The 27,990-nt window shown below is 37.1% G+C and overlaps 1 protein-coding gene and 2 pseudogenes across 1 annotated transcript; 1 reads left to right on the forward strand and 2 right to left on the reverse strand.

The window, feature by feature from the left end:
• Positions 1–294: 294 nt before the first annotated feature.
• On the forward strand, positions 295–1,227 carry LOC123787116 (olfactory receptor 6C2-like; annotated as a pseudogene).
• Positions 1,228–8,943: 7,716 nt separating this feature from the next.
• On the reverse strand, positions 8,944–12,229 carry LOC123787321 (olfactory receptor 6C6-like). The gene is made up of 2 exons (XM_087869116.1): positions 12,214–12,229; positions 8,944–9,869 (listed from the first exon to the last, which is right to left on the reverse strand). Exon 2 carries the CDS (start codon positions 9,865–9,867, stop codon positions 8,944–8,946), a length of 924 nt encoding a protein of 307 aa, XP_087725242.1. The 5' UTR covers positions 9,868–9,869; positions 12,214–12,229.
• A 14,825-nt stretch (positions 12,230–27,054) lies between these two features.
• On the reverse strand, positions 27,055–27,990 carry LOC123787323 (olfactory receptor 6C2-like; annotated as a pseudogene).

Genomic DNA, 27,990 nt, shown 5'->3' on the forward strand with positions numbered 1-27,990 from the left:
GTGTGTTTTGTGTGTGTGCATGTACATTAGACTGCAATATAAAATGTGTATCTTGCCGTATATCGTGGTCAAAATATTTGAAAGCTAAGTTTCAAACCTACCAGATGACATGTCAGCAGAGCTGAAAGCATGAATTATTTAAGAATATTCATTATCAAGGAAAACAAAATATATGTTAAATACATTGCTTAACTTTTCTAAACAAATCCGGTGTAACACATTTTTTCCACCTTCTTCTCAGATCTTGAGTCCCTTAGGTTTACATGCAGATTGGGCAGAAGTCAGGACCCAGGAATGAGAAACCATACGTCACTAACCAGTTTCATTCTTCTGGGACTGACAGATGACCCTCAACGACAGATTCTGATTTTTATATTTCTACTTATCACCTACATGTTGGGTGTAACTGGAAACCTGACCATCATCATTCTCATATTAATGGATTCTCACCTTAAAACTGCAATGTACTTTTTTCTCCAAAAATTTTCCTCCTTAGCAATCTCACTCACTTCTGCCTGCATTCCTAGATCCTTGTACAGTGTGGCAACAGGTGATAGGACTATTACCTGTAATGCTTGTGCATGCCAACTGGTTTTTACATATCTTTTCGGAGCAACAGAATTTTTTCTCCTTGCCGCCATGTCCTTTGATCGATACACGGCCATCTGCAAACCCCTGCATTACATGACCATCATGAACCACAGGATCTGCAAAAGGCCAATCTTCTGCTGTTGGATGACTACTTTGTTGGTCATACTCCCACCACTTAGCTTGGGACTGGACCTGGAATTCTGTGACTCTAATGCCATTGACCACTTTGCCTGTGATGCTAATCCTATCCTGAAGATCTCATGCTCAGATACATGGTTCATTGAGCAGATGGTTCTTGTCTGCTGTGTTAATCTTCATTAGGACTCTTGTGTGTGCGGTTTTGTCCTACCTATATATCATCGAACGATTCTAAGATTCCCCTCTGCCCAGCAAAGGACTAAAGTTTTCCTACCTGTTCTTCCCACGATTGTAGTTTCTATCACCGATGGCAGCTGTATCTTTGTCTATATCAAACCTTCGGCAAAAGATGAAATGGCTATTAATAAGGGAGTATTTATGCTTACTACTTCCATTTCCCCCATGTTAAATCCATTTATTTATACTCTGAGGAACAAACAAGTGAAACAAGGCTTTAATGACTTAGTCAAAAGATTTACATTGCTCTCAAAGAAATAGGGGAATGTTGAAGTCAGGATCCCGAAGCACGTTTTCTTCACTTTTTATCCTATTTTGTCTTGATCTAGATTTGGGTTTCCATTCAGTACTGTCACTGATCAAGTCACCTTTTGCATCTCCTTATAAGCCAGCCTCTTTGAGAATGATAACCTTTACAAAGAAAAAAATGAGAACAGTTGTTTTAGGAAATCTAAGAGTGACCTCTCAACCTTCCCTTACCAATGCTGAAATTTATCATAAAATATTGGTGCAATAGTGCACATCATTCCTCCAGAAAAAAACCTACTCAAGAAGAGAAATAATGTTAAAAAGAATCAATACTTTTTCTGAGTGTAACAGCAAAAAAAAAAAAATTCAAAAACTCAAAATATATTTTAAAACAAGGAATAAAATTTCAAAAGAGCATTTACAGATGAAGCTTTAAAACCACAAGATTCACATATTTTATTGAATGAATCCAATCCAATATCAAAGTTATGTAAAAATCGCCAAAAGGGATATGAATTAAATTAAGATGAAAGAAGAAATGTATTGGTACCTCCCATTAAAGAATTAAAAGCCTGCATTGAAATTACATAAAACAGATTGATACTGATGTACTAAATGAAATGTTAAAGTCTTGAACGTAGGGTACTTAAATTAAGCAAACAGATGGCAGCAGGTGCTAGGGAACTATTGGGCTAGAAGAACGTTAAGTAAATGACCAGCAAGCCAGATATACTAGGAATAGAGAAAAGAGAAACAGAATGTAATATGAATATTAATAACAATGAAATGATTTGCTTTTAAAAACGAAATCTTTAGACATTTCAAGAGTCCAAAATATGCATCTAATGATAACTCTCAAAGAACTATCAGCGTTTAATTACTCGTTCAATTCTTCACCAACTTCCACTTGTACAGTCCAACATATTAAAACTTCTTTGATCCTTGTTCTTCTACTTCAGGCCATTGCTCATATTGTGGCGTTTGTAAGCAGGAATTCCCTCCACCTTCCCGCCCCGCCTTTTTCAACTACCCAATCCCCGGAGTCTTCCAATTGAAATGCCATTTCCACAAGGAATCTTGCTTACTTTGTCTTACTGTTCCACCACCACCACTACACCAAGCCTGGTCAGTCCTACCGATTAGACTCCTATCACCACCTAGCTCCTGCACTCAGAACTCACCAAACTACAATGTCATATTTACTTGTCTTTATTCTACTCTAAATGGTAAATGCCTCGGAGAATGTCTGTCTGTACGAGAAATTCTAGAATGGTTTATGCCTGGCATCTAGACAAATATTAGTTAACATAACAGATAATCTCCCAATATGGTGATTTGGTACTTCTGACAATGCAAAGACAGAATTTTTATGTGAAGATAAAAAATACAAACATAGGGGCACTTGGGTGGCTCAGTCGTTAAGCGTCTGCCTTCGGCTCAGGGCGTGATCCTGGCTTCTGGGATTGAGCCCCGCATCAGGCTCCTCTGCTGAGAGCCTGCTTCTCCCTCTCCCACTCCCCCTGCTTGTGTTCCCTCTCTCGCTGGCTGTCTCTCTGTGAAAATAAATAAATAAAATCTTTAAAAAAATACAAACGTAGCATTTAACATGAATCTGTGAACAAAGGATGAAAGAAAGGCATGGCTATCCTGTTAAAATGTTTACTTTTAAATTTCTGAATGAAATAGAATGAAAGCCAAAATTTATTGACAATTTATAATACTGATAAACCTGAAAATATCCCTACATGTTATATTTATAGTTATAATTTATACTGGAGAATTGTAGACGAATCAAAGTTAGAGAAATGAATTATTGCTAACAAGTGATAGAACTAGGATTCAAAGCTAGTTTTATTGATTTTTGAAAGACCCTTTTTGTTCAAGTAAACTTGAACAAACCTTCTCCAGAGGCAGCAAGATGATTTCAAGGGACATCCCAAGAAATAGCTTCTAGTACTAAAACGGAGAAAGGTATACATCATAGATAATGTACAAGGATAAAAGTAACATGTAATGCATTTTGTATATATACACACATACCTTATTAATACTGTTAATAATAAATGATATTAATTATTATAATTGGATAATATACTATAAAAACTATAAGATTAAATTAAAAAATCAAATTACCAATATATAGGCATAAAGAGCAAGTGAGAATAGAAAAAGAAGTAATAGCAAGAGCAGAGGGAAAAAGGAAAAATGGCCTTGTAATCTGGGTCTTCAGCTTCACTGAGGAAAGCCTGGTTCTGGGCATTTTTCTTGGTGGTAATCATCTGTTCCACGACAGAGCCTCCTACTGTGAGTCCGTGAAGAGACTCAAGGGCCCTGCATGGATATCTCAAGATTTTAGAGTGCTTAAGAGAGAGATTCTCTAAGTTCAGTCCCCAAAGTGGACCAAAAATGTTTGGCGGCTTTCCAAATTTCAACCAGGCAGAAGTATTTGAGCAGCTATCCTCACCCTATAGTTATGGTTTTACTTCAAATTTCTAAAATATTTATCTTCTCTGATTTTTCTGTAAGAACTTATGCTACTAATTCATCAGCTTAAATCTAGGAGGTATATATGCTTCAGTTAAGATTTAATCTTTGCTTTTTTCTCCATGTGGAAGTTTCTTTAGCCTACCTACACCACTAAGATGGGGGGAATAGAGTTTAACGTCTGATTATCAAGTGCTCAGTGATCTCAATTTATATAACTGTTATCACACCATGATTTCTGACTTCTTTAACCAGAGGTGAAAAATCATTTTCTATACAAGTCTGTTTTATCCTCTGGGCTCACAGCTTGGTGACATATGTAAATGGTATCCATGACACTGGTTTTCCAAACCATATTATTTAACCACACATTTCCTCAATATGTGTTCCAAACAAATTGAGAAATAGGCACGGCAGTCAGATGAGTGTAAATATTTGCGTCATTCATGATAAAGGTAGATTGAAGAATAAGGCTAAGATGAGTTTCCTTAAACTGGCTTGATATACCTGCCAAATTAGAACCTGACCTTTCTGAAATCACTAGGTGAGGACATGCTACCCTCCTGAGCTAACTCAGTGGCAAATGCAGAAACAGGGCAGCATGTTTGCCTTACGGGTAGCCAGTCATGAACAATGATTTTTTTTTTTTTTGGAGATTACTTTTCAACTTTATTGAGGTATAATTAACATATAAAATTATAAAATATTTAAAATGTACATTGTGATTATATTATATACAAGTACATTATAAGAGGCATGTATATATAATATATATTATATTATATATATTTTTCTCATCTAGTTAATTGAAACACCTATCACTTCACATATTTATCTTGTGTGTGTGTGAGAACATTTAAATTCAACTCTCTGAACAAAATTCAATTATAAAGTGTTATCAACTATAGTCATCATGTTATACAATAGATTCTCAGACCTATTCATCTTATAGCTGAATGTTTGTACATTTTTACCAATCTCTCCTAATCCCCTCACCTCCCAGCCCCCCACAACCACTTTCTACTCTGTTTCTAAGTGGGTTTGACTTTCTTTTGGATTCCACATCTAAGTGATACAATGCAGTATTTGTCTTTATCTATCTGGCTTATTTTACTTACCATAATGCTCTCAAGGTCTGTTCACGTTGTCACAGATGGCATGATTTTTATCCCAATCTCAACAAGCAGATAAATTTTGTAGAAAATGATCCAGTAATCTAGGTACTCAAGCCATTCTCAAATGGGAATTGAGACAAAAGGAGATGAGATGCAATAATTGACAGGTTCCATAATTATTAACATTTAGAAGTATTTTTCTCTATCACCCCCACACTCTTATATGTTTTTTTTTAAAGATTTTATTTATTTATTTGACAGAGAGAGCAAGAGAGCACATGCAGCAGGAACGGCAGAGGGAGAGGGAGAAGCAGGCTCCCCAGCAAGCAGGGAGCCCACTGTGGGGCTCGATCCCAGGATCTTGGGATCATGACCTGAGTCAAAGGCAGATACTTAACCATCTGAGCCACCCAGGCACCCCCACTCTTTTATGTTTTGAGCAGCATTGCATCTTATACCGTTTCACCTATAAATTCGTTGCATTTTACCCACAAGTTTATCAGTAAGTATATCTAACTGCAAATAAAATTTTCTTTTACCTACCGTCATGCCAATATCAGCATCAATAAATCATAATAGACTTTCATATTCCATATGTATTCACATTTCACCTTTTCACATAAAGATGTCTTGTTTTGTGTGTTTGTTTTCACAGTTAAGATGTTGGAATCAAAATCCAAACAAAATCCACACATTGTATTTGGTTGTTATGTTACAACTTTTTAAAATTCCCTTACAGTCCTTTCATTTTTACCCCTTGCATTGATGGAGAAATGACATCATTCGTAGTGTACAATGTCCTTGATGACTCAAATGATTGCTTCCTGATGGTATCACTTAACTTGTTTTTATTTCACCCAATTACTTCTTATATGCTAATTGTATTTAATTATTGATTAGATTTAGATTCATATTTTTAGGAAAAAGTTGATAGGTGAGGCTGTATGCTTTCTATTGCATTACGTTATGAGCCTTATAGTCTGCTTGACCTACTCTTAGTAATACTTAGATTGATCAGTGTGTCGGTATTGTCAGTCTAATATCTCTATTATAAATACCACCATCCATATTTCACAAATGATTTTTAGCACATACTAATGCATTGTCTAGATCCATTATTACAGTAAGATGTCCAAACCATTGTACCCTTCAGTAACTCAGCGGTAGAGTGGAGGACTGTAGGTTTAAAGAGGTCCAAACCATCGTTTTCTTTTGTATTTTTGTGAATCCACAACTTTTTTGATAAGCTATTTGATTACCTGAAGTACAGGCAGACCGGATAAACATTTGGTTCCTCCCCTCCTTCATCAATGTTTTGGGGTAGTAATTTGATGTTCTAGCAACTTCCACTGATGATCAATTTCCTTTTGTAATGTATACATACATGGGTTTTTATTTGATATGTTTCAATACGTTACATTCATTATTATATTTTTATGGTCAGATTTTTCCATTTTAGGCTTGTAGGTATGATCCAAATTGGTTCCTGTGTCCTTATGATTTTTTCGCTTCCTTTCCTTCTGGCACAAAAAAAATGTTCCAGGCTTAGTTCATATGATTCCTACCCCTAAGCTGGAAACAACTCTTTCTCCAAGAAGTCCTAGTTCCTTTCAGTGGGAAATAGTATCTAGAAACTACACAGTGCTACCAGAATTGCTTACAATCTAACATGAATAATTGGCCCCAATTAGGGTGAAAGAATTTACATCATTTAATTCAACAGGTTTAGTTTCTGTCTTAAAATGCTCAGAGAATGGACTCTATCTTCATAGTTCTATCTATTAATAAGTGGCTCAGTATAATGGATATATTTGCAAAACTTAGTAGCTGCTGTATTTTCTGTAATTAAGAATATGCTCATTATTATTATTAAATAACTATATAAGGCTCAGACTGCCTTAGGCGTAAGTATTCTACTTCTATACAGTGTTTATATCACATTTTTATATGCAGAATTAATTATTTGACTGCAAATACAGGTGATCTTGGAATCAATCCTTGATCATAAATACTTCTTCATATCTTGCATTGTAATACTATCCCCACTCTTACTGTATGTGGAAATGTTCATTTGACTAACATTCAGATCTATTTGCTATAAAATGCACATTTGTCTTCTTTCTTTTAAACATATGGTGACTCAGGTCATCATATATGCTTTCATTTTTGTTCTACTAACAGAGCTAAATTTGTTAATAGCCTTGGATAGCTAGTTTTTAATCAAATTGTGTCTTCATCTCTAGAAAAACATGAATATAAGTTTTTCCTCTATTCTCATGATGATTTTAGTAATCAATCTTGAACTAATTTTAGAAAGTAACTAAGTATTTTAGCTATTTCTTTACAGAGCAGCTAGGTATAAATACACTAAAATTTAGAGCTTTAATTTTCATAGGCATTCTACAATATGTCAAATTTGTAAACTCTCGGGAGAAATATTTTGCACCTTATCTTTATTACTGACTAAATATCGGGTTATAGTATGGAATGTATTTTCAAACCCAGATCATCATATATACTTTCATTTTTGTTCTACTAACAGAGCTAAATTTGTTAACCTCACATAATAAGTTTCCAAGAGAGTAGGATCTAAGAAATATTTTTCCCTACTCTCAAATACTCTTACAGACCAATTCAAAATTACAAAGAACTATATAGGAGATTATACTATAAAGGACAAAATAGAAATTAAAATGCAAGTATTAATATGTTTTGTATAAGCCAACTCTCAACTAGATTTTAAAGGAAATATAATGATCTTTTGCAGAGACTCTGAATTTGACCTCTGACATTCATTTAATTTTTCCTTCAATAAGTTATAAACATTGGTCTTTATCTTAGGGAATTGGCATTAATGTTTTCAAATTTTCATTCTCACATTTCCTTCATTCAAAGTATAGTGATGCTTGACATTAAAATCAACTTGGTTAACAAGAAGAAAAATTTCCTACTGACTCCACTGACTTCGGAGAATTTATCCTGTATTGCTATTATTACCAGTAACATCACCAAAGGCTCAATTAGCTGGAATAGAATATTAAAATGCAATTTAGCATTATATGGGAAAATGATTATTGCATTCAAATAAGAAATGTTTTAGATAAAGAACATAGATTTATTTAATCAGGAAAATCCTGTGGAAGAGTTAGAATATACTTTAAGCTTTGAAGTAAGGCAATGAAATAATTTCTCACATAGCAATTCATTTCAGTGGCATAGGTAGACATTATCTCTTTCAGGAATTTAAAATTTTAGAATTTTAATTAAAAACTTTTTAATTAAAAATTTTCATTTGGGATTATGTAGAATTTGATTATTATTATTGATTATTATTCTTTTATCTTATTCATGACATATATAAGGATCAAAATTTATTGTTACTGAAAGAAAAGTATTTTGTAAAATAAATTATAAATTATACTTTGACTTACTTTATAATTTCTGCAATCTGCCCACACATTAAAAAATGACACGAAATAGAATATTCTTCATAACATAACGCTATTATCACTGAGCTATTTTCTTGACTAAATGGTTGATTTTGTAATCTCTTTCAAACATTCATTTTTGTTCTAAAAATATGATTCTGACTACAAACATTCTATTTACATGCCAAGTTCCACAGGCATCTAACATGTACAGGCATCTAACTCATACAGAACCTCATTGAAAACATTTGTTTCATACAATATGATCTGTGAAAAATATCACATTTAAAATTCTGCATTTCTGAAATCAAGAAAGGAACAGATTTGTGGATAGAATTCCTAGCCAGAAATAATTGCATTGAAGGAGTCCCCAAGTGGGCTGAAATTGCTAACTTGAAAATATGCACAAAGTAAGAGAAAGTAAACCAAGGTTAACAGAGCAACATTTTTTGGGCACCTGGGGGGCTCAGTTAAGTGTCTGACTCTTGATTTTGGCTCAGGTTATGATTTCAGGGTCCTGGGCTGGAGCCCTGTGTTGGGCTCTGCCGTCAGCGGGAGTCTGCTTGAGATTCTCTCTCTCCCTCTCCCTCTGCCCCTTCCCCCCTGCTTTCTCTCTCTTTCAAATAAATAAATAAATCTTTAAAAAAATAAAAGGGCAACATGTTAATTCATTTTCTCCCTTTGTACTTTTTAGAACTTTCTCATTTGTTTGAAGCAAATAAAACTTTCTGGACCATGTCCTTAAAGGCCTGTTTCACTTGCTGGTTCCTTAGTGTATAAATAAAGGGATTCAATAAGGGGGCAACTGAGGTATTGAGCACAGCTACTCCTTTGCTTAAAGTCACTCTGTCATTTGCTGATGGTTTTATGTACATGAAGATGCAGCTACCATAAGAGATGGAAACTACAATCATGTGGGAAGAACAGGTAGAAAAGGCTTTAGTCCTTTGCTGAGCAGAAGGGAATTTGAGAATTGTCTTGATAATGTAGCCATAGGAGAGAATCACTAACATCAGTGTGACCATTAGTGTCACCACAGCCAAGAAAAAGGACATTAGCTCTAGAAAATGTGTATCTGAACAAGAGATCTGCAGGATGGGAGAAGAATCACAAATAAAATGATCAATGACATTGGAAGCACAGAATTCCAGCTTGAGTCCCAAGATGATTGGAGGAAAGGTGATCAGGAATCCAGTTACCCAAGAGCTGAGTACAAGTTGGTAGCAAACTTTGTTGCTCATGACGGTGGTATAGTGCAGAGGTTTACACAGAGCCACGTAACGGTCATAGGACATAGCAGCCAGAAGGTAAAATTCAGTTACTCCCAGAAAGATAAAAAAAAATAACTGAGTCATACAACTCATATAGGAAATAGTTCTGTCCTTTGTCACAAGGCTCACCAGGAACCGTGGAATACAAACAGTTGTGAATGAAATTTCTAAAAAGGAGAAATTCCTTAGGAAGAAATACATGGGTGTCTTCAGGTGGAAATCCAGCAGAGTGAGAATGATGATGGTTAAGTTTCCTGTCACACTCAACAAGTAGGTAAAAAATAGAAAGAGGAAAATTACAACGTGCAATTCAGGGTCATCTGTCAGACCCAAAAGAATGAACTCTGTCTTCATTGAATGGTTCCTCATTTCTCTCTTGTGGGTTTTAACAAAGCTAGATAAAAAGAGTTTAAAAAATCGTCAAGATTCGCTAGTAGAGTCAATAAAAAGGAAAAAGGAGAGAGAGAAGCTAACATTCATTGATCACCAGCAACGTACCATGCACTGTATTTGGAGATTTACATAAATGTTCTTACTAATATCTCCAACAACCTTCTTTGAGCAGAGTATGACAATCCTCATTTCTTAGAGAAGGAAACTGAGGCTCAGATTAGAGTCTGTCTACGGTGTATATCTAAATGTTGGGCTTTCTAAAGTTGGAAAATCTTTAACGAAGATAAAAGCCCAACACACAACCCAGACAATTCATTTGAATACCTTGGGTAAGATCTAGGCATTTATATTTCTACAACGTTTACAGGTTCATAGCCAACTTGGGAAGTATTGTGTTAGTAATTCAATAGGGAACTGAATCCTGAGTCATTTAAATACTACACCTTTGTTCTTTTCAATTTTATCATACTGAATATCCATTACAGGCTTTAGTACATGAATTGATTTCAGAATATTCATTAATTCACTTAAATTCTATGGAAATTGTGTGGAAGAGGGCACACAATTTTTGTTAGAAAGGTCACATGACATGTTTAAGACTCATTTACAGTATATTGTATTGCTTCATGAATGGCAGCAGTAAGAACATAATTCAAAATCTATGCCAATTGGGTGTGAAATCAGAAAATTGCAGATGGGCCTGAAAAGCATAGAAGACAGTCACAGCATCTTCGAGTTAAAAGAGATTTTATAGATCATTTGTCCAGTCTTGACATAAAACTGAAATCCTCTCTTCAAAAGTAAGGAAGGGATCTACTTATTCAGGTTTTACTTTTAAGACTGCGATTATGATTATGATAGCTTTTAAGTGTAAGAAAAACTTTAGATCGTAAATAAATATAAACAAAGGGAGAAATAGTCCTGTAAATTAAAAAACGTACAAACTCTTGCAACCACAGTTTAGATAGCAGTTTTCAACACCCTTTAACATTTTAGAAATTAGCTATATTGTTTGTACGATCTATACTGAGAGTTGTCTTCCTCCTCCTCCTTCTTCAGAATGTTTTGTAGATCCTTTGCATTATTTCCTTATGGGGTTTCCCCTTAACATGATCCCTAAGGGACAAAACCAAAATACAAATAAGCAAAAACAAAGTGCATTTCTTTTCTTTAGAATTATCTTTATCTGTGAAACTTTGGACTGCTGGTAATGACTTTCTTTCTTAATATGGTCAACTATTCAGCTGTCTTTTAAAATTACCATATCCCTAAAATTTTCTCCCATTTTGTTTATTACTTTTTTGCAGTTCTCATGTCAAAATTTATGCCTGCCCAGAAAAATTATGTATTGCTTCTTTAATAGTTTTCTTCTAGTTTGATTTAAAAAAATAAAATTTGACCTAGTCCAGAGAGTTGTCTGAATATCACAGTGATTTCCTGAATCAAGTGAGAAAGTATTTAAATTAGTTCATGGTATCTTCTGTCTAAAGCTGCTTTGTGTTTATTGGCTGATAAATGGAAATAATGTATTCCTTTTCACAACTATTGTCTTGTAATCACCGTCTTCATAATTACTATTTTTTATATTAATAAATGGAAAAATAGCTAAGAAGGTATAATCAGACAAAAATAAGTTGATAACTAAAATGTGGCAAAATAATGATCATAGAGTGAAGATTTCTCTTTCTAGAGATCATTTCATTAGTCTTTTTTTCTCAATTTATGCATTGCTATCTTAAGCTTAAATAATTAATAAAAAAAGCAATGGACAGATTTAGGTGCATTTTGTAAATAGGTACCATTTATACATTTTGTATTTCTATACTAAAAAAGATGAAAACTGATTAACCAAAAAGAAAAAAAATCAAGCTACATATACATATCTGCCTTTGATTTCCACAAAATTACCTTAATTTACAATTAAAAATAAAAGATCCCAACTCTAAAACGTTTACCTTAATTCCTGTGTTTTCTCATATTTTCTTCTAGGATGTGAAAAGGCAAAAAAAAAAAAAAAAAAAAAAACCAAAACCAAAATAAAACTAGTAATGGATTATGAATGTACTCAAAGCCTAGACAATATTATTTCAGTAAGAAATTGAAAGAAAAATAACTTTTAAGTTGCAACTTAATGCAAAAAGATGGAATATATGCTGTGCTTTTGTAAATTTTCTACGTCCACCTCACCCTTGTATGTAAGTTTGAAGTTAGACCAGTTGTGGACTTGGGTAATACTATATTTAATTTTATTTTAGATAAGATAAATTCTTAGGCTTTACTGTGAATATGTCCGAATTATATAATATCTATTATTAATGCAAGTGAAATTCATTTCTATATTCTTTACATTTGGAAGTGGAAAAAATCCTGGAAGATCTGATAAAAGTGTTATTATATCCACCAGGTAGGGGGATGGTTCATTGTTAATTTTACATGCTAAAAATGTGAGTGTTCTTATATCATTTAATTAATAACATACCCAAGGGATTCTATTGAGAAGGGAAAAGAAACAAAACAATACAAAGAAAACATTCCCCTGGGATTAATGATCAGAAGACACTGATACATGATAAAACTAACTTGTATAGCACATTGCAATAGAATGTGAAGGGTCAATATACCTAAGGAGAACTGAGGTTAAAAGAAATCTGTGACAAAGTAAATGAGCAATTAATGGGTCATGATCACATTCATTTTATTATTCAATAATTAATATTTCAGGTTAGAGGTATATAATCCCATTAGATTTACCACATTTAACAAAATCTTTTTTCAGAAAGTCCTTGTAAAAATGGTTGCAAAGTTACTCATTTTATCATTTTACACAATAATTTCCAGAGCATAGAGGCACCAGGGTGGTTCAACAGGTTAAGCATCTGCCTTTGGCTCAGCTCATGATCTCGGAGTCCTGTGATCAAGTCCCATGTCTGGCTCCCTGCTCAGTGGGGAGTCTGCTTCTCCCTCTGCCTCTGCTCCTCCTCCTGTGCTCTCTCTCTCTTTCTCAAATAAATAAAGTCTTTTAAAAAAATTTTCCAGAGCATAGATAAGGAGGAAAAGCTCCTTTTGTTGTTTTATGGAACCAACATAACATTGACATCAGTCACTGTCAAGTTAAAGAAAATAAATTAAAATTATAAACTAATCTCTCTTTGGCCTAGGGAAAATTTTTAAAAAGTATTAACAAATTAAGTCCAGTGATATATAAAATTGGAGCTACATCAAGACCAATTTGAATTAATTACAGGTTTTTTGAGATTGGTATTAGAAAACAGATTAATGATTCATTACACAGATGAAAATTGTATGTTAATCTCAATAGATTAAAAGCAGTATTTGATAAAATTCAATACTCATTTATCATAAAATTCTTGACAACTTTGGAGTACAGGTAATTTCTTTAATTTGATGCAGAAAACCTAAAAAATAAAAGTAAACTCTTTAGCAGATATATTTAGTGGTAAAATATTAAGAGCTATCCCTCTGAGACAAAAAAAAAACAACCTACTTTAATTTATATTTAACATTGTATTCATATTTTTGGCCAGTTTAAAGAGGCCAAATAGAGGAAAAAAAGATGGCAGAGGAGTAGGGGACCTTTTTTCAGCTGGTCCCATGAATTGAGCTGGATATCTACCAGATCATCCTGAACACCCATGAAATCAGCCCGAGAGGTAGGAAGATATAACTGGATCTCTACAAATAAACATCTCCGGCGCTGAGTATTGAGGTATGAAGTGGGGAGCCATGAATCCGCGCACAGATATCGATAGATAAATGGAAGGGCGAGGGAGCCACCCCTTTCAGGTGCCAGGAAGTAGTAGCCTCCTGCACTGGGGAGGGGGCCGGACTCACGGACCAGTAGCCTCCAAGAAACTAGATTGATACTGGGAGCTTGGGAGCACACACACGACCAGACTGAAAACTGGAGCTCTGGAGCGTGCGCAAGCCACACTGAAACAGGGAGCTCGGGAGCACACCCGGGAACCGGGGGCGGCTGGCGGTGTTAGAAGCACAAAGGACAGAGATGTGCCAGCCCTGGGAGTGAGGACTGGGAGAGCAGCTGTGAGGCACACAACCCAGGACGCTGTGGGGTTTTTAGCAGCACCAACAGAAACAGAGTTAAAATGGCCAGGAGAGCTCAGGGGAGGGCAGACTGCAATCTCTCTGTTCTGAGACAGAGGCTAGGATTCGGCCATTGCTGCTCTGACTCTCAGAAGAGGCACAGAAAACCACCAGGGAAAGCAGCCAGAGAACAAAAGCCCAGAAATACTGGTTCTCATTGTGCCCATCCCGACCCCTCCTCACAGGGGATGAGTAACTCTACCCAAACAAGGTTGCCTGAGGATCAGGGCAGCAGGCCCCTCCACCAGAAAGCAGGCTGAAAAAACAAGAAGCCCACATTCCTAAGGTCCCTATAAAACATTGCTTGGGTCTTGGTCAATAATCTGGGCTCTGTACATCACCACAACCACTCCTCATTAGAATGACCAGGAGGAGGAACCCCCAACAAAGGAAAGAGACAGAGACTGTGGCCTCTGCCACAGAACTAATGGATATGGATATAATCAAAGTGTCAGAAATGGAGTTCGGAGTAACAACGGTCAAGATGATGTGCAGGCTTGAAAAAATATTAACAAATAATGAGAATATAGAATCTCTAAGGGTAGAAATGAGAGTGAATCTGGCAGAAATTAAAAATGCTATTAATCAAATGCAGCCTAAACTGGATGCTGTGACAGGGTAAATGAGGCAGAATGAATTAGTGAATTGGAAGATGGGATGATAGAAAAGAAGGAAAAAATGGGAACTTAGTTAAAAAAAAAATCCAATCTCAAGAATGTAGATTATGGGAGATTACTGACTCAATGAAACATTCCAATGTCAGAATCATTGGCATCCCCAAGGGGGTGGAGAACGAGAGAGGTCTAGAAGAGATATTTGGACAAATTGTAACTGAGAACTTCCCTAATCTGGTGAAGAAAACAAACATTCCTGTCCAAGAGGCAGAGAGGACCCCTCCCAAGATCAATGAGAACAGACCAACTCCACGTCATATAATAGTACAATTAGCAAATCTTAGATCCAAGGATAAAATCTTGGAGGTGGACAGGGGGAAGAGAATCCTCACCTACAGAGGGAGGAACATCAGAATAACGTCAGACCTGTCTACAGAGACCTGGCAAGCCAGAAAAAGCTGACAAGACATATTCAGAGCACTAAGTGAGAAGAACATGCAGCCAAGGATCCTTTATCCAGCAAGGCTGTCATTCAGAATGGATGGAGAGACAAGGACCTTTCAAGACTGGCAGAAACTGAAAGAATATGTGACCACCAAGCCAGCCCTAGAAGAAATATTGAGGGGGGTTCTATAAAAGTAAAAAGACCCCAAGAGTGATACAGAACAGAAATTTACAATCTATAGAAACAAAGACTTCACAGGCAGCATGACATCATTAAAATCATATCTCTCAATAATCACTCTCAATATGAATGGCCTAAATGCTCCCATAAAGAGCCACAGGGTTGCAGATTGGATAAAAAGACATGACCCAGCCATTTGCTGTCTACAAGAGACTCATTTTGAACCTAAAGATACATCCAAACTGAAAGTGAAGGGATTGAGAACCATGTTTCATGCCAGTGGACCTCAAAAGAAAGCTGGGGTAGCAATTCTCATATCAGACAGATTAGATTTTAAACTAAACACTGTAATAAGAGATACAAGAGGACACTATATTATTCTTAAACGTATGTATCCCACAAGAGAATATAACAATTATAAATATCTATCCCCCCAAGAGGGGAGCAGCTAGATACACAAGCCAACTCTTAACCAGAATAAAGAGACATACAGATAATAATACATTAATAGTAGGGGACCTCAACACTCTGCTCTCAGCAATAGACAGATCACCTAAGTAGAAAATCAACAAAGAAACAAGAACTTTAAATAACATACTGGACCAGATGGACCTTCTAAATATATACAGAGCACTACACCTCAGAAAAACAGAATACTCATTCTTTTCGAATGCATATGGAACTTTCTCCAGAATAGACCATGTTCTGGGTCACAAAACAGGTCTCAAATGATACCAAATGACTGAGATTATTCCCTGCATATTCTCAGACCACAATGCTTTGAACCTGGAACTAAATCACAAGGAAAAATTTGGAAGAAACTCAAACACTTGGAAACTGAGAACCATCCTGCTTAAGAATGATTAGGTAAACCAAAAAATTAAGGATGAGCTTAAGCAATTTATGGAAACCAATGAGAATGAAAACACATCGGTTCAAATCCTGTGGGACATGGCAAAGGCGGTCCTAAGGGAAAAATACATAGCCATCCAAGCCTCACTCAAAAGAATAGAAAAATCTAAAATGCAGTTTTTATATTCTCACCTCAAGAAGCTGGAGTTGGAACAGAACAGGCCTAACCCACGCACAAGAAGGTAGGTGAACAAGATTAGAGCATAGATCAATGAATTAGAAACCAGGAGCACAGTAGAGCAGATCAACAAACCTCGTAGCTGTTCCTTGAGAGAATAAATAAGATTGATAAGCCACTGTCCAGACTTATTAAAGAATAGAGAAAGGACCCAAATTAATAAAACTGTGAATGAAAAGGGAGAGATCACAAACAACACCAAGGAAATAGAAACAATTATTAGAAACTATATAATCAGAGAGGAGTTAAGATGGCAGAGGAATAGGGGTCCCCTTTTTCAGCTGGTCCTCTGAGTCGAGCTGGATAGGTAACAGACCATCCTGAACATCCAAGGAATCAGCCTGAGATGCAGGAAGATACATCTGGATCTCTACAAATGAACATCTTCAGCAATGAGTATTGAGGTACTAAGCGGGAAGCCATGAAGCTGTGCACAAATATCAGAAGATAAACGGAAGGGGGAGGGAGCCTCTGGGTTTGGGCACCAGGAAGCTGTAGCCACCTGCACGGGAGAGTGGGTGGACTCACGGACCGGCACCAGCAAGAGAGCAGACTGAGATGTGAGCCAGGGAACACGCACGACCAGTCTAAAAACCAGAGCTCCAGACTGCGCGCGAACCATACTGAAACGGAGCTCCAGAGCACGTGGGGGCGGCTGGCGGCTGGTGGCTGGCAGCTGGTGGTGTTAGAAACACAAAGGACAGAGATGTGCCGGCCCGGGAAGTGAGGGCTGGGACACTGACTGTGGGGCACACAACCAGGGACGCCGCAGGGTTGAGTAGCACCAACAGAAACAGAGTTAAAGTGGCCAGAACATCAGTGGAGAACCATCTGCGATCCCTCTGTTCTGAGACAGAGGCTGAGATTCGGCTACTGCTGCTCTGACTCTCAGAAGAGGCACAGCAAACCACCAGGGAAAGCCACCAGAGAACAAAAGCCTGGAAATACTGGCTCACAGTGTTCCCATCCCCATTCCCCCCTTGCAGGGGACACGGAGACTCTACCCAAACAGGTTTGCCTGAGTATCAGCGCGGCAGGCCCCTCCCCTAGAAGGCAGGCTGAAAAATCAAGAAGCCCACATCCCTAAGGTCCCTATAAAACAAGGGCGCACGGCCTGGGTCCTGGTCAATAATTTGGGCTCTGGACAACCCTACAACCTCTCCTAATCAAAATGACGAGGAGGACAAATCCCCCCCAACAAGGAAAAGACAACGAGTCTGTGGCCTCTGCCACAGAACTAATGGGTATGGATATAACCAAATTATCAGAAATGGAATTCAGAGTAACAATGGTCAAGGTGATGTGTAGACTTGAAAAAAGTATTAATGAAAATGTTAATGAGAATATAGAATCTCTAAGGGCAGAAATGAGAGTGAATCTGGCAGAAATTAAAAATTCTATGAGCCAATGCAGTAAAAACTAGATGCTCTGACAGCCAGGTTGAATGAGGCAGATAAACGTATCAGCGATTTGGAGGATGGGTTAGTAGAAGAGAAAGCTAAAATAGGAACTTGGCTTAAAAAAATCCATTCTTATGAATGTAGGTTACGGGAGATTACTGACTCAATGAAACGTTCCAATGTCAGAATCATTGGCTTCCCCGAGGGGGTGGAGAAAAACAGAGGTCTAGAAGAGATATTTGAACAAATTGTAGCTGAAAACTTCCCTAATCAAGAAAAGGAAACAAGCTTTCATGTCTAAGAGACAGAGAGGACCCCTCCCAAGCTCAACCACAACAAACCTATGCCACATCATGTCATAGTGAAATTCACAAATATTAGATCCAAGGATACAGTATTAAAAGCAGCCAGGGCAAAGATATTTCTCTCGTACCAAGGCAAAGATATCAGAATTACGTCAGACCTGTCTACACAGACCTGGAATGAGAGAAAGGATTGGGGGGGGGGGGGCATTTTTAAAGCTCTTTCAGAGAAAAACATGCAGCCACGGATCCTTTATCCAGCAAGGCTGTCATTCAGAATTGATGGAGAGATAAAGACCTTCCAGAATCGCCAGTCATTGACCAATTTCATACCACAAAACCAGCCCTGCAGGAGATATTAAGGGGGGGTTCTATAAAAGTAAAAAGGCCCCCAGAGTGATATAGAACAGAAAGTCACAACCAATACAAACAAAGACTTTACAGGCAACATGGCATCATTAAAATCATATCTCTCAATAATTACTCAAACTATAAATCACCTAAATGCTCCCATAAAATGCCACAGGGTTGCAGATTGGATAAAAGACATGATCTATCTTTGCTGTTTACAAGAGACTCATTTGGAACCTAAAGATACATTCAGACTGAAAGTTAAGGGATGGAATACCATCTTTCATGCCAATGGACCTCAAAGAAAGCTGGGGTAGCAATTCTCATATCAGACAGATTGGATTTTAAACTAAAGACTATAGTTAGAGATACAGAAGGGCAATATATTATTCTTAAAGGATGTGTCCAACAAGTGGATATGACAATTATAAATGTATATGCCCCCAACAGGGGAGCAGCAAGATACACAAGCTGCTTTATACTGTTACGAGTATAAAGTATAAAGAGACATATAGATAAAAATACTTTAAGAGTAGGGGACCTCAACACTCCACTATCAGCAATACACAGAGCACTGGAGCAGAAACCAACATAGAAACAAGAGCTTTGAATTCCATACTCGATGAGTTGGACCTCATAGATGTATATAGAACACTACACCCCGAACCAAAGAATACCCATTCTATTCTAATGCCCATGGAATATTCTCAAGAATAGACCATGCTCTGGGACACAAAACAGGTCCCAACCAATACCAAAAGACTGAAATTATTCCCTGAATATTCTCAGACCACAACGCTTTGAAATTGGAACTCAACCACAAGGAAAAATTTGGAAGAAACTCAAACACTTGGAGACTAAGAACCATCCTGCTCAAGAATGATTTGATAAACCAGGAAATCAAAAATAAATAAAAATAATTTATGGAGACCAACGAGAATGAAAACACAACGGTCGAAAACCTATGGGATGCTGCAAAGGCAGTCCTAAGGGGGAAATACATAGCCATCCAAGCCTCACTCAAAAGAATAGAAAAATCTAAAATGCAGTTTTTATATTCTCACCTCAAGAAGCTGGAACAGCAACAGAGGAACAGGCTTAACCAATGCAAGAGATAGCAGTGGATCAAGATTAGATCAATGAATTAGAAACCAGGAGTACAGTAGAGCAGATCAACAGAACTAGATGCTGGTTCTTTGAAGGAATTAATAAAATTGACAAACCACTGGCAAGACTTATCCAAAAGAATAGAGAAAGGACCCAAATTAATAAAATTATGAATGAAAAGAGAGAGGTCACAACCAACACCAATGAAATTGGGAGGATTATTAGAAACTTTTATCAACAGCGTTATGCCAATAAATAAAGCAATCTGGAAGAGATGGAGGCCTTCCTGGAAACCTATAAACTACCAAGACTGAAACAGGAAGAAATTGATTTTTTAAATAGTCCAATTAATTATGAAGAGATTGAAACAGTGGTTAAAAACCTTCCAAAAAACAAAACACCAGGGCCTGATGGTTTTCCCAGGGAATTCTACCAAACATTCAAAGAAGAAATAATACCTATTCTCCTAAAGGTATTTCAGAAAATAGAAACAGAAGGAAAGCTACCAAACTCATTCTATGAGGCCAGTATTACCTTGATCCCCAAACCAGGCAAACACCCCATTAAAAAAGACAATTACAGACCGATTTCCCTAATGAATATGGATGCCAAAATCCTCAACAAGATCGTGGCTAATAGAATCCAACAGTACCTTAAAAGGATTATCCATCATGACCAAATGGGATTCATCCCTGGGATGCAAGGGTGGTTCAACATTTGCAAATTGATCAGTGTCATAGATTTTATCAGCAAGAAAAAAGCCAAAAATCATATGATTCTCTCAATAGATGCAGAAAAAGCATTTGACAAAATACAACATCCTTTCCTGATTAAAACACTTCAGAGTATAGGGGTAGAGGGTACATTCCTCAATTTCATAAAAACCATCTATGAAAAGCCTACAGCAAATATCATTCTCAATGGGGAAAAGCTGGAAGCCTTTCCCTTAAGATCAGGAACACGACAAGGATGCCCACTCTCTCCACTATTACTCAACATAGTACTAGAAGTCCTTGCAACAGCAATCAGACAACAAAAAGGGATAAAAGGTATCCAAATCGGGAAAAAAGTAGTCAAACTGTCTCTATTCGCAGATGACATGATACTCTATATTGAAAACCCAAAAGAATCCACTACCAAACTATTAGAAGTTATAGAGCAATTCAGTAATGTGGCGGGATAAAAAATCAATGCTCAGAAATCAATTGCACTTTATAGATGAACAATGAGACTGAAGAAAGAGAAATTAGGGAGTCTGTCCCATTTACAATAGCACCAAAAACCATACGTTACCTTGGAATTAACTTAACCAGAGACATAAAGGATCTATATTCTAGAAACCACAGAACACTGTTGAAAGACACTGAAGAAGACACAAAAAAATGGAAAAACATTCCATGCTCATGGAGGAGAAGAATAAACATAGTTAAAATGTCCATGCTACCCAGAGCATTCTACACTTTCAGTGCTATCCCGATCAAAATACCAATGACATTTTTCAAACAACTGGAACAAACAGCCCTTAAATTTGTGTTGAATCAGAAAAGGGCCTGAATCACCAAGGAATTGATGAAAAGAAAAAAACAAAGCTGGGGGCATCACAATGCCGGATTTCAAGCCGTACTACAAAGCTGTGATCATAAAGACAGCATGGTACTGGCACAAAAACAGACACATAGACCAATGGAAAAGAATAGAGAACCCAGAAATGGACCCTCAGCTCTTTGGGCAACTGATCTTTGACAAAACAGGAAAAAACACCTGGTGGAAAAAAGGCAGTCCCTTCAATCAATGGTGCTGGAAAATTGGACAGCTACATGCAAAAGAATGAAACTTGACCACTCTCTCACACCATGCACAAAGATAAACTCCAAATGGATGAAATTCCTCGATGTGAGACAGGAATCCATCAAAATCCTAGAGGACAACATAGGCAACAACCTCTACGACATCGGCCACAGCAACCTTTTTCATGACACATCTCCAAAGGCAAGAGAAACAAAAGACAAAATGAATTTATGGGACTTCATCAAGATAAATAGATTCTGCATAGCAAAGGAAACAGTCATCAAAACAAAGAGGCCACCCACAGAATGGGAGAAGATATTTGCAAATGACACTACAGATAAAAGACTGGTATCCAAGATATACAAAGAACTTCTCAAACTCAATACACGAGAAACAAACGATCAAATCAAAAAATGGGCAGAAGATATGAACAGACACTTTTCTAATGATGACATACAAATGGCTAACAGACACATGAAAAAATGTTCAAAATCATTAGCCATCAGGGAAATTGAAATGAAACTACATTGAGATACCACCTTACGCCAGTGAGAATGGCAAAATTGACAAGCCAAGAAACAACGAATGTTGGAGAGGATGTGGAGAAAGGGGAACCCTCTTACACTGTTGGTGGGAATGCAAGTTGGTACAGCCACTTTGGAAAACAGTGTGGAGATCCCTCAAAAAGTTAAAAATAGAGCTACCTTATGACTCAGCAATTGCACTACTGGGTATTTACCCCAAATATGTGGATGTAGTGAAGACAAGGGCTATATAGACAAGGCACCTCAATGTTCGTAGCAGCATTGTCCACAATAGCTAAATTGTGGAAGGAGCTGAGATGCCCTTCAACAGACGAATGGATAAAGAAGGTGTGGTGCATATACACAATGGAATATTACTCGGCCATCAGAAAGAACGATTCCTGAATATTTGTAGCAACATGAATGGGACTGGAGGAGATTATGCTAAGTGAAATAAGTCAAGCAGAGAAAGACAATTATCATATGGTTTCACTTCTTATGGAACATAAGAAATAGCAGGGAGACTGGTAGGAGAAGGAACGAAGAATGAAGGGGGGGTAAACAGAAGGCGGAATGAACCAGGAAAGACTATGGACTCTGGGAAACAAACTCTGGGTTTCAGAGGATTGTGGGATTGGGATAGGCCAGTGATGGGTATTAAGGAGGGCATGTATTGCATGGAGCACTGGGTGTTATACGCAAACAATGAATCATGGAATACTACATCAAAAACTAAGGATACTGTATGGTGACTAACATAAGATAATAAAAAATTAGAAAAAAATTAAGAGGCCAAATAAGAAAGAAGAAAGAAAATGTAGGTTAATCGAAAAAGGGAAAATAAGTGTTACTGATCGTAGATAACAGGTTATGTATATAGGAAATCCAAATGAATCTGGAGAAAACATTAAAATTAAATACTGATTTTAGCAAAGTCACTCAGGTCATGTATAACTAAATTGTGGGGTGCCTGGGTGGCTCATTTGGTTAAGCCTCTGGGTTTGGCTCAGGTAAGGATCCCAAGGTCCTGGGATTATGTCCTTTATAGGGCTCCCTCCTCAGCAGAGAGTCTACTTCTCCCTCTCCCTCCACCCCTCCCCCTGCTCATTCTCTCTCTCTTAAATAAATAAATAAATAAATAAATAAATAAATAAATAAATAAAATCTTTAAAAAATATATATTTCAGATATAAATAGTGTATTTATGCTTGCAACAAAGAATCAGGAAATGAAAATAAAATAAATTAAAATACTGATACTGTTTATAGTGACATAAAAATATTAAATATCAAGGAAGAAATCTGTCAAAATACGTGCAAAACTGCTGCCCTGGAAACAAAAAACCACTTTACTGTAGGAAACTAGAATGACTTAAATAAATGGAAGGCTAAATCTGAAATCAGGCATTTAAAACACTATGAAAACACCAGTAGTTGATGAAATAATAAAGGGTGATTCTGTTCCTTCTTGTTATTCACATTCTTCCTGTAAAGAGGAAATGCTTATGTATAGACGGTACCCTCTCCACAGAAGATCATAGTCTGTCATTGTGACCTCACAACACATATAGGTAGTTCATTTGGGGTAAATGGATTATCCAGCTTTATTTTGTAAATGGTGGATGCTTCTCATAATTCTTTCTTTCCTTTTTTTGTTTTTTGTTTTGAAGTTTTTATTTCTTCAAGAGAGTGCGTGAATGAGAGAGCATAAGCAGGGGGAGCAGCAGAGGGAGAGGGAGAAGCTGACTCCTTATGGAGCAGGAAGCCCCACGTGGGGCTCCATCTCAGGACCCTGGGATCATGACCCCAGCCAAAGGCAGTTGCTTAACTGGCGCCCCTCTCATAAGTCTTTCTGAGAACACTTGGAAAATTAAAGTTTACTGAATCTATTTGTCTTTGAGTTAAAAATTTCAGAGGATTATGGATTGCACGTGGCAGTTTGCTTGACAGCATCTGACTTGCAGGCTTAAAAATAGTTGAATTCAGGGGCGCCTGAGTGGCACAGCGGTTAAGTGTCTGCCTTCGGCTCAGGGTGTGATCCCGGCATTACGGGATCGAGCCCCACGTCAGGCTCCTCCACTGTGAGCCTGCTTCTCCCTCTCGCACTCCCCCTGCTTGTGTTCCCTCTCTCTCTGGCTGTCTCTATCTCTGTCAAATAAATAAATAAAATCTTTAAAAAAAATAGTTGAATTCATAATTATATATTGTTTATGATAAAGGATACAGACATATCATTGAATACTTATGTATCTTAACTTTTTAGCATTTAGTTTTTTTTTTAATTTCAAACTATATCAAGTATCCCAAAATTGAATTTTTTGATCTAGCCCTTACATATAAAATCAATATCCCACACCAAGGAGCTTTAACTATGATCTTGCAGAGGCCAATACTTGTAAACCAATACTGATAAGAATTGAGAATAAATAGAAGCATCCTTTGCTGAAAAAAAGTGGAGGACTATCCCATAGTCATGTATTAGAAAGTTCAATATTATAAGAATGTCAGTTCTCTCTAAATTTATCTATTGAGTAAATGCAATGCAATAAAACTGTAGCATTTTAATTTCAAGAAATTTCACAAGCTGATTCTAAATTTAGATGGAGATGCAAAGGACAAAACATAGCTAGACAATCTTGAAGTACAAGAAAGTTGGAAGACTTACTGCAAATATCAAGACTTATTATAGTTGATAAGTAAAAGTAATAATTATAGTAATTAAGATGTTGTGGTATTGGTACAAGAAAAACTAAAAATGAAATTGGCCAGCAAAATGAAATAAAAATTCTAGTAACAGATCCAGACTTCTTTGATCACCTGAATCACAGCAAATTCACACCTGCAAGGAGAAAGGAAAGATTCAATAAATAATGCCATGTCAATTGGATATTCCTATGAGAAGAATAAATGGAATTTAAACCCTACACCATAGCATACAGTGAAGGTTTACCATGGTGGTTATATTGTTTTTTTCTCCAGCTGGCAGGTTATGAGCCACATGGGCAAATAATGATTACTTTTGCCTATTTTAGCAAAACTTGTATGCATAGATCAGAGATGAGTGAAAGGGATCCGACAGTTACTAATTTGTCTGTCCTGATTTTTAGATACTCTGGATCCAGAGACATGATTACTAAGTGGGATTGTGAGCCACTGCAAATAGTTAGATAGGATTCCATCACCCAGCCTTGAAACACACAAGCTCTATTTGCATTTGTGTCGTGTGGTGTCAGAGTTAGTTCCAACAGAAACGGAAAGGTCAATTTTAACAGACCTTGAAAGAATTTGGAAGTCCCTTTATTCCAGGTCTAGAATTACTCTGATAAGTGACCTCACCTCTTCTTGGGAAAGGACTGACTGAAAAACCTTTGTCTGTATTTTTTGTGGCATTGCGGTGTCCTTCCACAAGAAGACATGGCCTCTCCTTCAAAGATGGGTTTTACAGCTGGAAAGTGGCTCATCTGTGGCAATTGGGAAGGGAATTTCCATTGGGTTGCCTTCTTCTTGACACTTCTTGATCATATAGCTCAAATAATACTCTCTTTCACTGCCCATCTCAGTCCTATTCTACTAGATACTGTCACAGACCTCTGCAGGTCAGTGACCCTGTGTTTCCATTCCTAGGTAAATGAAAATTAGACCACCTTGCCCTTAACAGGAAGTGTTGCAGCCTGGCTGTTGATACTCTGAATCTTGTCCTTGAGAAATAGCGTCCAATCTTTGATTTACAAAGAACAGTTATCACTAAGGTCTCAGTGATGCTTGTGTTGCTTCTACTAAAACATTGCTTCTTTGTTTTGAGAACAGAATTTCCTTTGGCTTCTCACAGCTCATGTGTTCTCTGGTTTTAGTTGATAAATCCAATCCAGCATTCCTAACTTTTTGAAACTTTTGCATCATTTATAAACACCGTATAAAGCTGTTCTGGCACCTCTACCTCATTTATTGTAGGGTCCAATGTGTCCAGGCTTCAAGGAGTCAAACTAGCAGTACGTTAGGACTGGCTCCAGGTTTTTTGCCAGGACGTCAAAGTATGAGCCACTGAAGAGTGGCCCTATATCAGTAATCTCTCCCTTATTTAACATTTTATTTAACTCTTATTCAAGTATAGTAACCTCTTGGTCCATTCTTAGGTCTGTTATCTTGATTCCTGCATTACACATTAGCTATCTTGATGAATAATTATTTTCCTTCTTTAGAAGGGAAAGTACTTCCTTAGGAAGGCCATGTTGAAACTTGATCCTAGACATTGTTATAGAAGCCATGATTCGAGGTGAGGGCAGATTTAAGGAAAATAAGTGCCAACTTCTAATGCATTTGCTTCAGATGAAGACTGTGTATTTTCCAAGTAGGAGGAGGCTGTTATTTTCCAGCAAGGAAGAGTGGACCTTCTTCAAGTCAGAGAGTGTAGGAGAATCTGAGGGTTCAAGATTCTCAGAACATTTACTCTGATATCTCCATTCTACTTTGGAAACTGAGGACAAGGGTAGAACAGCTTCAGAATGCTTCAGAATTCTTCCACTTGAGGGTCAAGGGAGAATGGGTATTTATACACTAATTCATCTCAGTCAGTGAATGAGTCCTCTTGAGGCATTTTGATTTTAGACACTTCTAGTCTGCCCCAAAGATGGGCACAATAGACCTCTGTGGCCCTATGTCCCTTCTGGTAGTTGGAAGTCAGGAAGTCAGATGGTGCACATCACAGCAGGAAGTCTGAGAAGATATGGATGGGGCACTGCAGCATCTCCTATCGGCCTCACCTAAGTACAAATGTTCTGAGAATGTATAGATGTACATTCAAGAGGGGGACAGATAGTGTAAGCTACAATGAAACTCTGTCCAGAAATTCCATTGGCTTTTAACTTCTATCATTTGCATATTAATTTGAGCAGGAATGCAACTGCCTCGTAAGAGTTTATCTTGGAGAAATTTCTAAAATCTTTTCCAGAAACTATTGACTTATATTTTATTCATATATTGTAAGGCTGGATATGATGTGGTGTTTTGGTCCCTCATAGAAAACTGTTAATAAAACATCAATTAAAGACATTTGCAAGAAGTGACCTTACTAAGTAAGGGGAGTGTTGGAGACAAGAAACATTTTGAGAAATTTTATTTGAATGGACTTCAGATTAGGAAGGAACAAATTATTTTAAGAACTCAATGATATATGCTTTGGGAAGCCAATCTCTTATGAAAACTTGAATCATCAACTTTAGCATTCCTTTATTTCTTGGAAGATAAGACAATTCTTTTGACTGAGTTATTGAAGGCTTGTTTTACTTGTCTGTTTCTCAAAGTGTAAATGAAGGGGTTCAACATAGGAGTGACGGAAGTAGTTAGCATTATTACACCCTTATTAATGGCCACTGATTCCTTTGCTGAAGGTTTGACATAGATGAAGATACAGCTGCCATAAGTGATAGAAACTACAATCATATGGGAAGAGCAGGTAGAAAAGGCTTTTTTCCTTTGCTGGGCTGAAGGGAATCTTACGATAGTCTTGCTTATGTATATGTAGGAAAGAACCACAAAAAGAGGTGTTGTGATGAAGGTCAACACAGAACAAATGATAACCATCTGCTCAATGACCCATGTGTCTGAGCATGAAATCTTCAGGAAGGGAGATACCTCACAGAGAAAGCTATCAATGACATTTGAGTCACAGAATTCCAGACTTTGGCTCAAGCTAAATGGTGGGAGTATGATTAACAAGCCAGCTATCCAACAGCAAAGGATGAGTCTTTTACAGACTCTGCTGCTCATGATGGTGCTGTAATGCAGGGGTTTGCAGAGGGCCACATAGTGGTCATAAGACATGGTACCCAGGAGAAAAAATTCCGTTACTCCAAAAAGATCAGTGAAAAATGCTTGAATGGCTCAAGCACAGTAGGTAATAGTCTTGTCACCTGTTGCTAGGTTATATAAGTATCTAGGAATACAAACGGATGTGAATAAAATCTCTAAGAAGGAAAAATTTTGTAGGAAAATGTACATTGGTGTTTTAAGGTGAGAATCCACTAGTGTAAGTGAAATTATAGCCAGGTTCCCAGTTACACTTAGTAAGTAGGTAAAAAATAGAAAAATTTAAAGTAGACCCTGAAGTTGTGGATCATCCGTTAGTTCCAGAAGAATGAATGTTGTTATTGTATAGTTTTTCAT

This window comes from Ursus americanus, chromosome 17 (assembly GCF_024610735.1).
Source record: "Ursus americanus isolate L20-20 chromosome 17, mUrsAme1.1.p, whole genome shotgun sequence".
NCBI classification, from domain to species: domain Eukaryota; kingdom Metazoa; phylum Chordata; class Mammalia; order Carnivora; family Ursidae; genus Ursus; species Ursus americanus.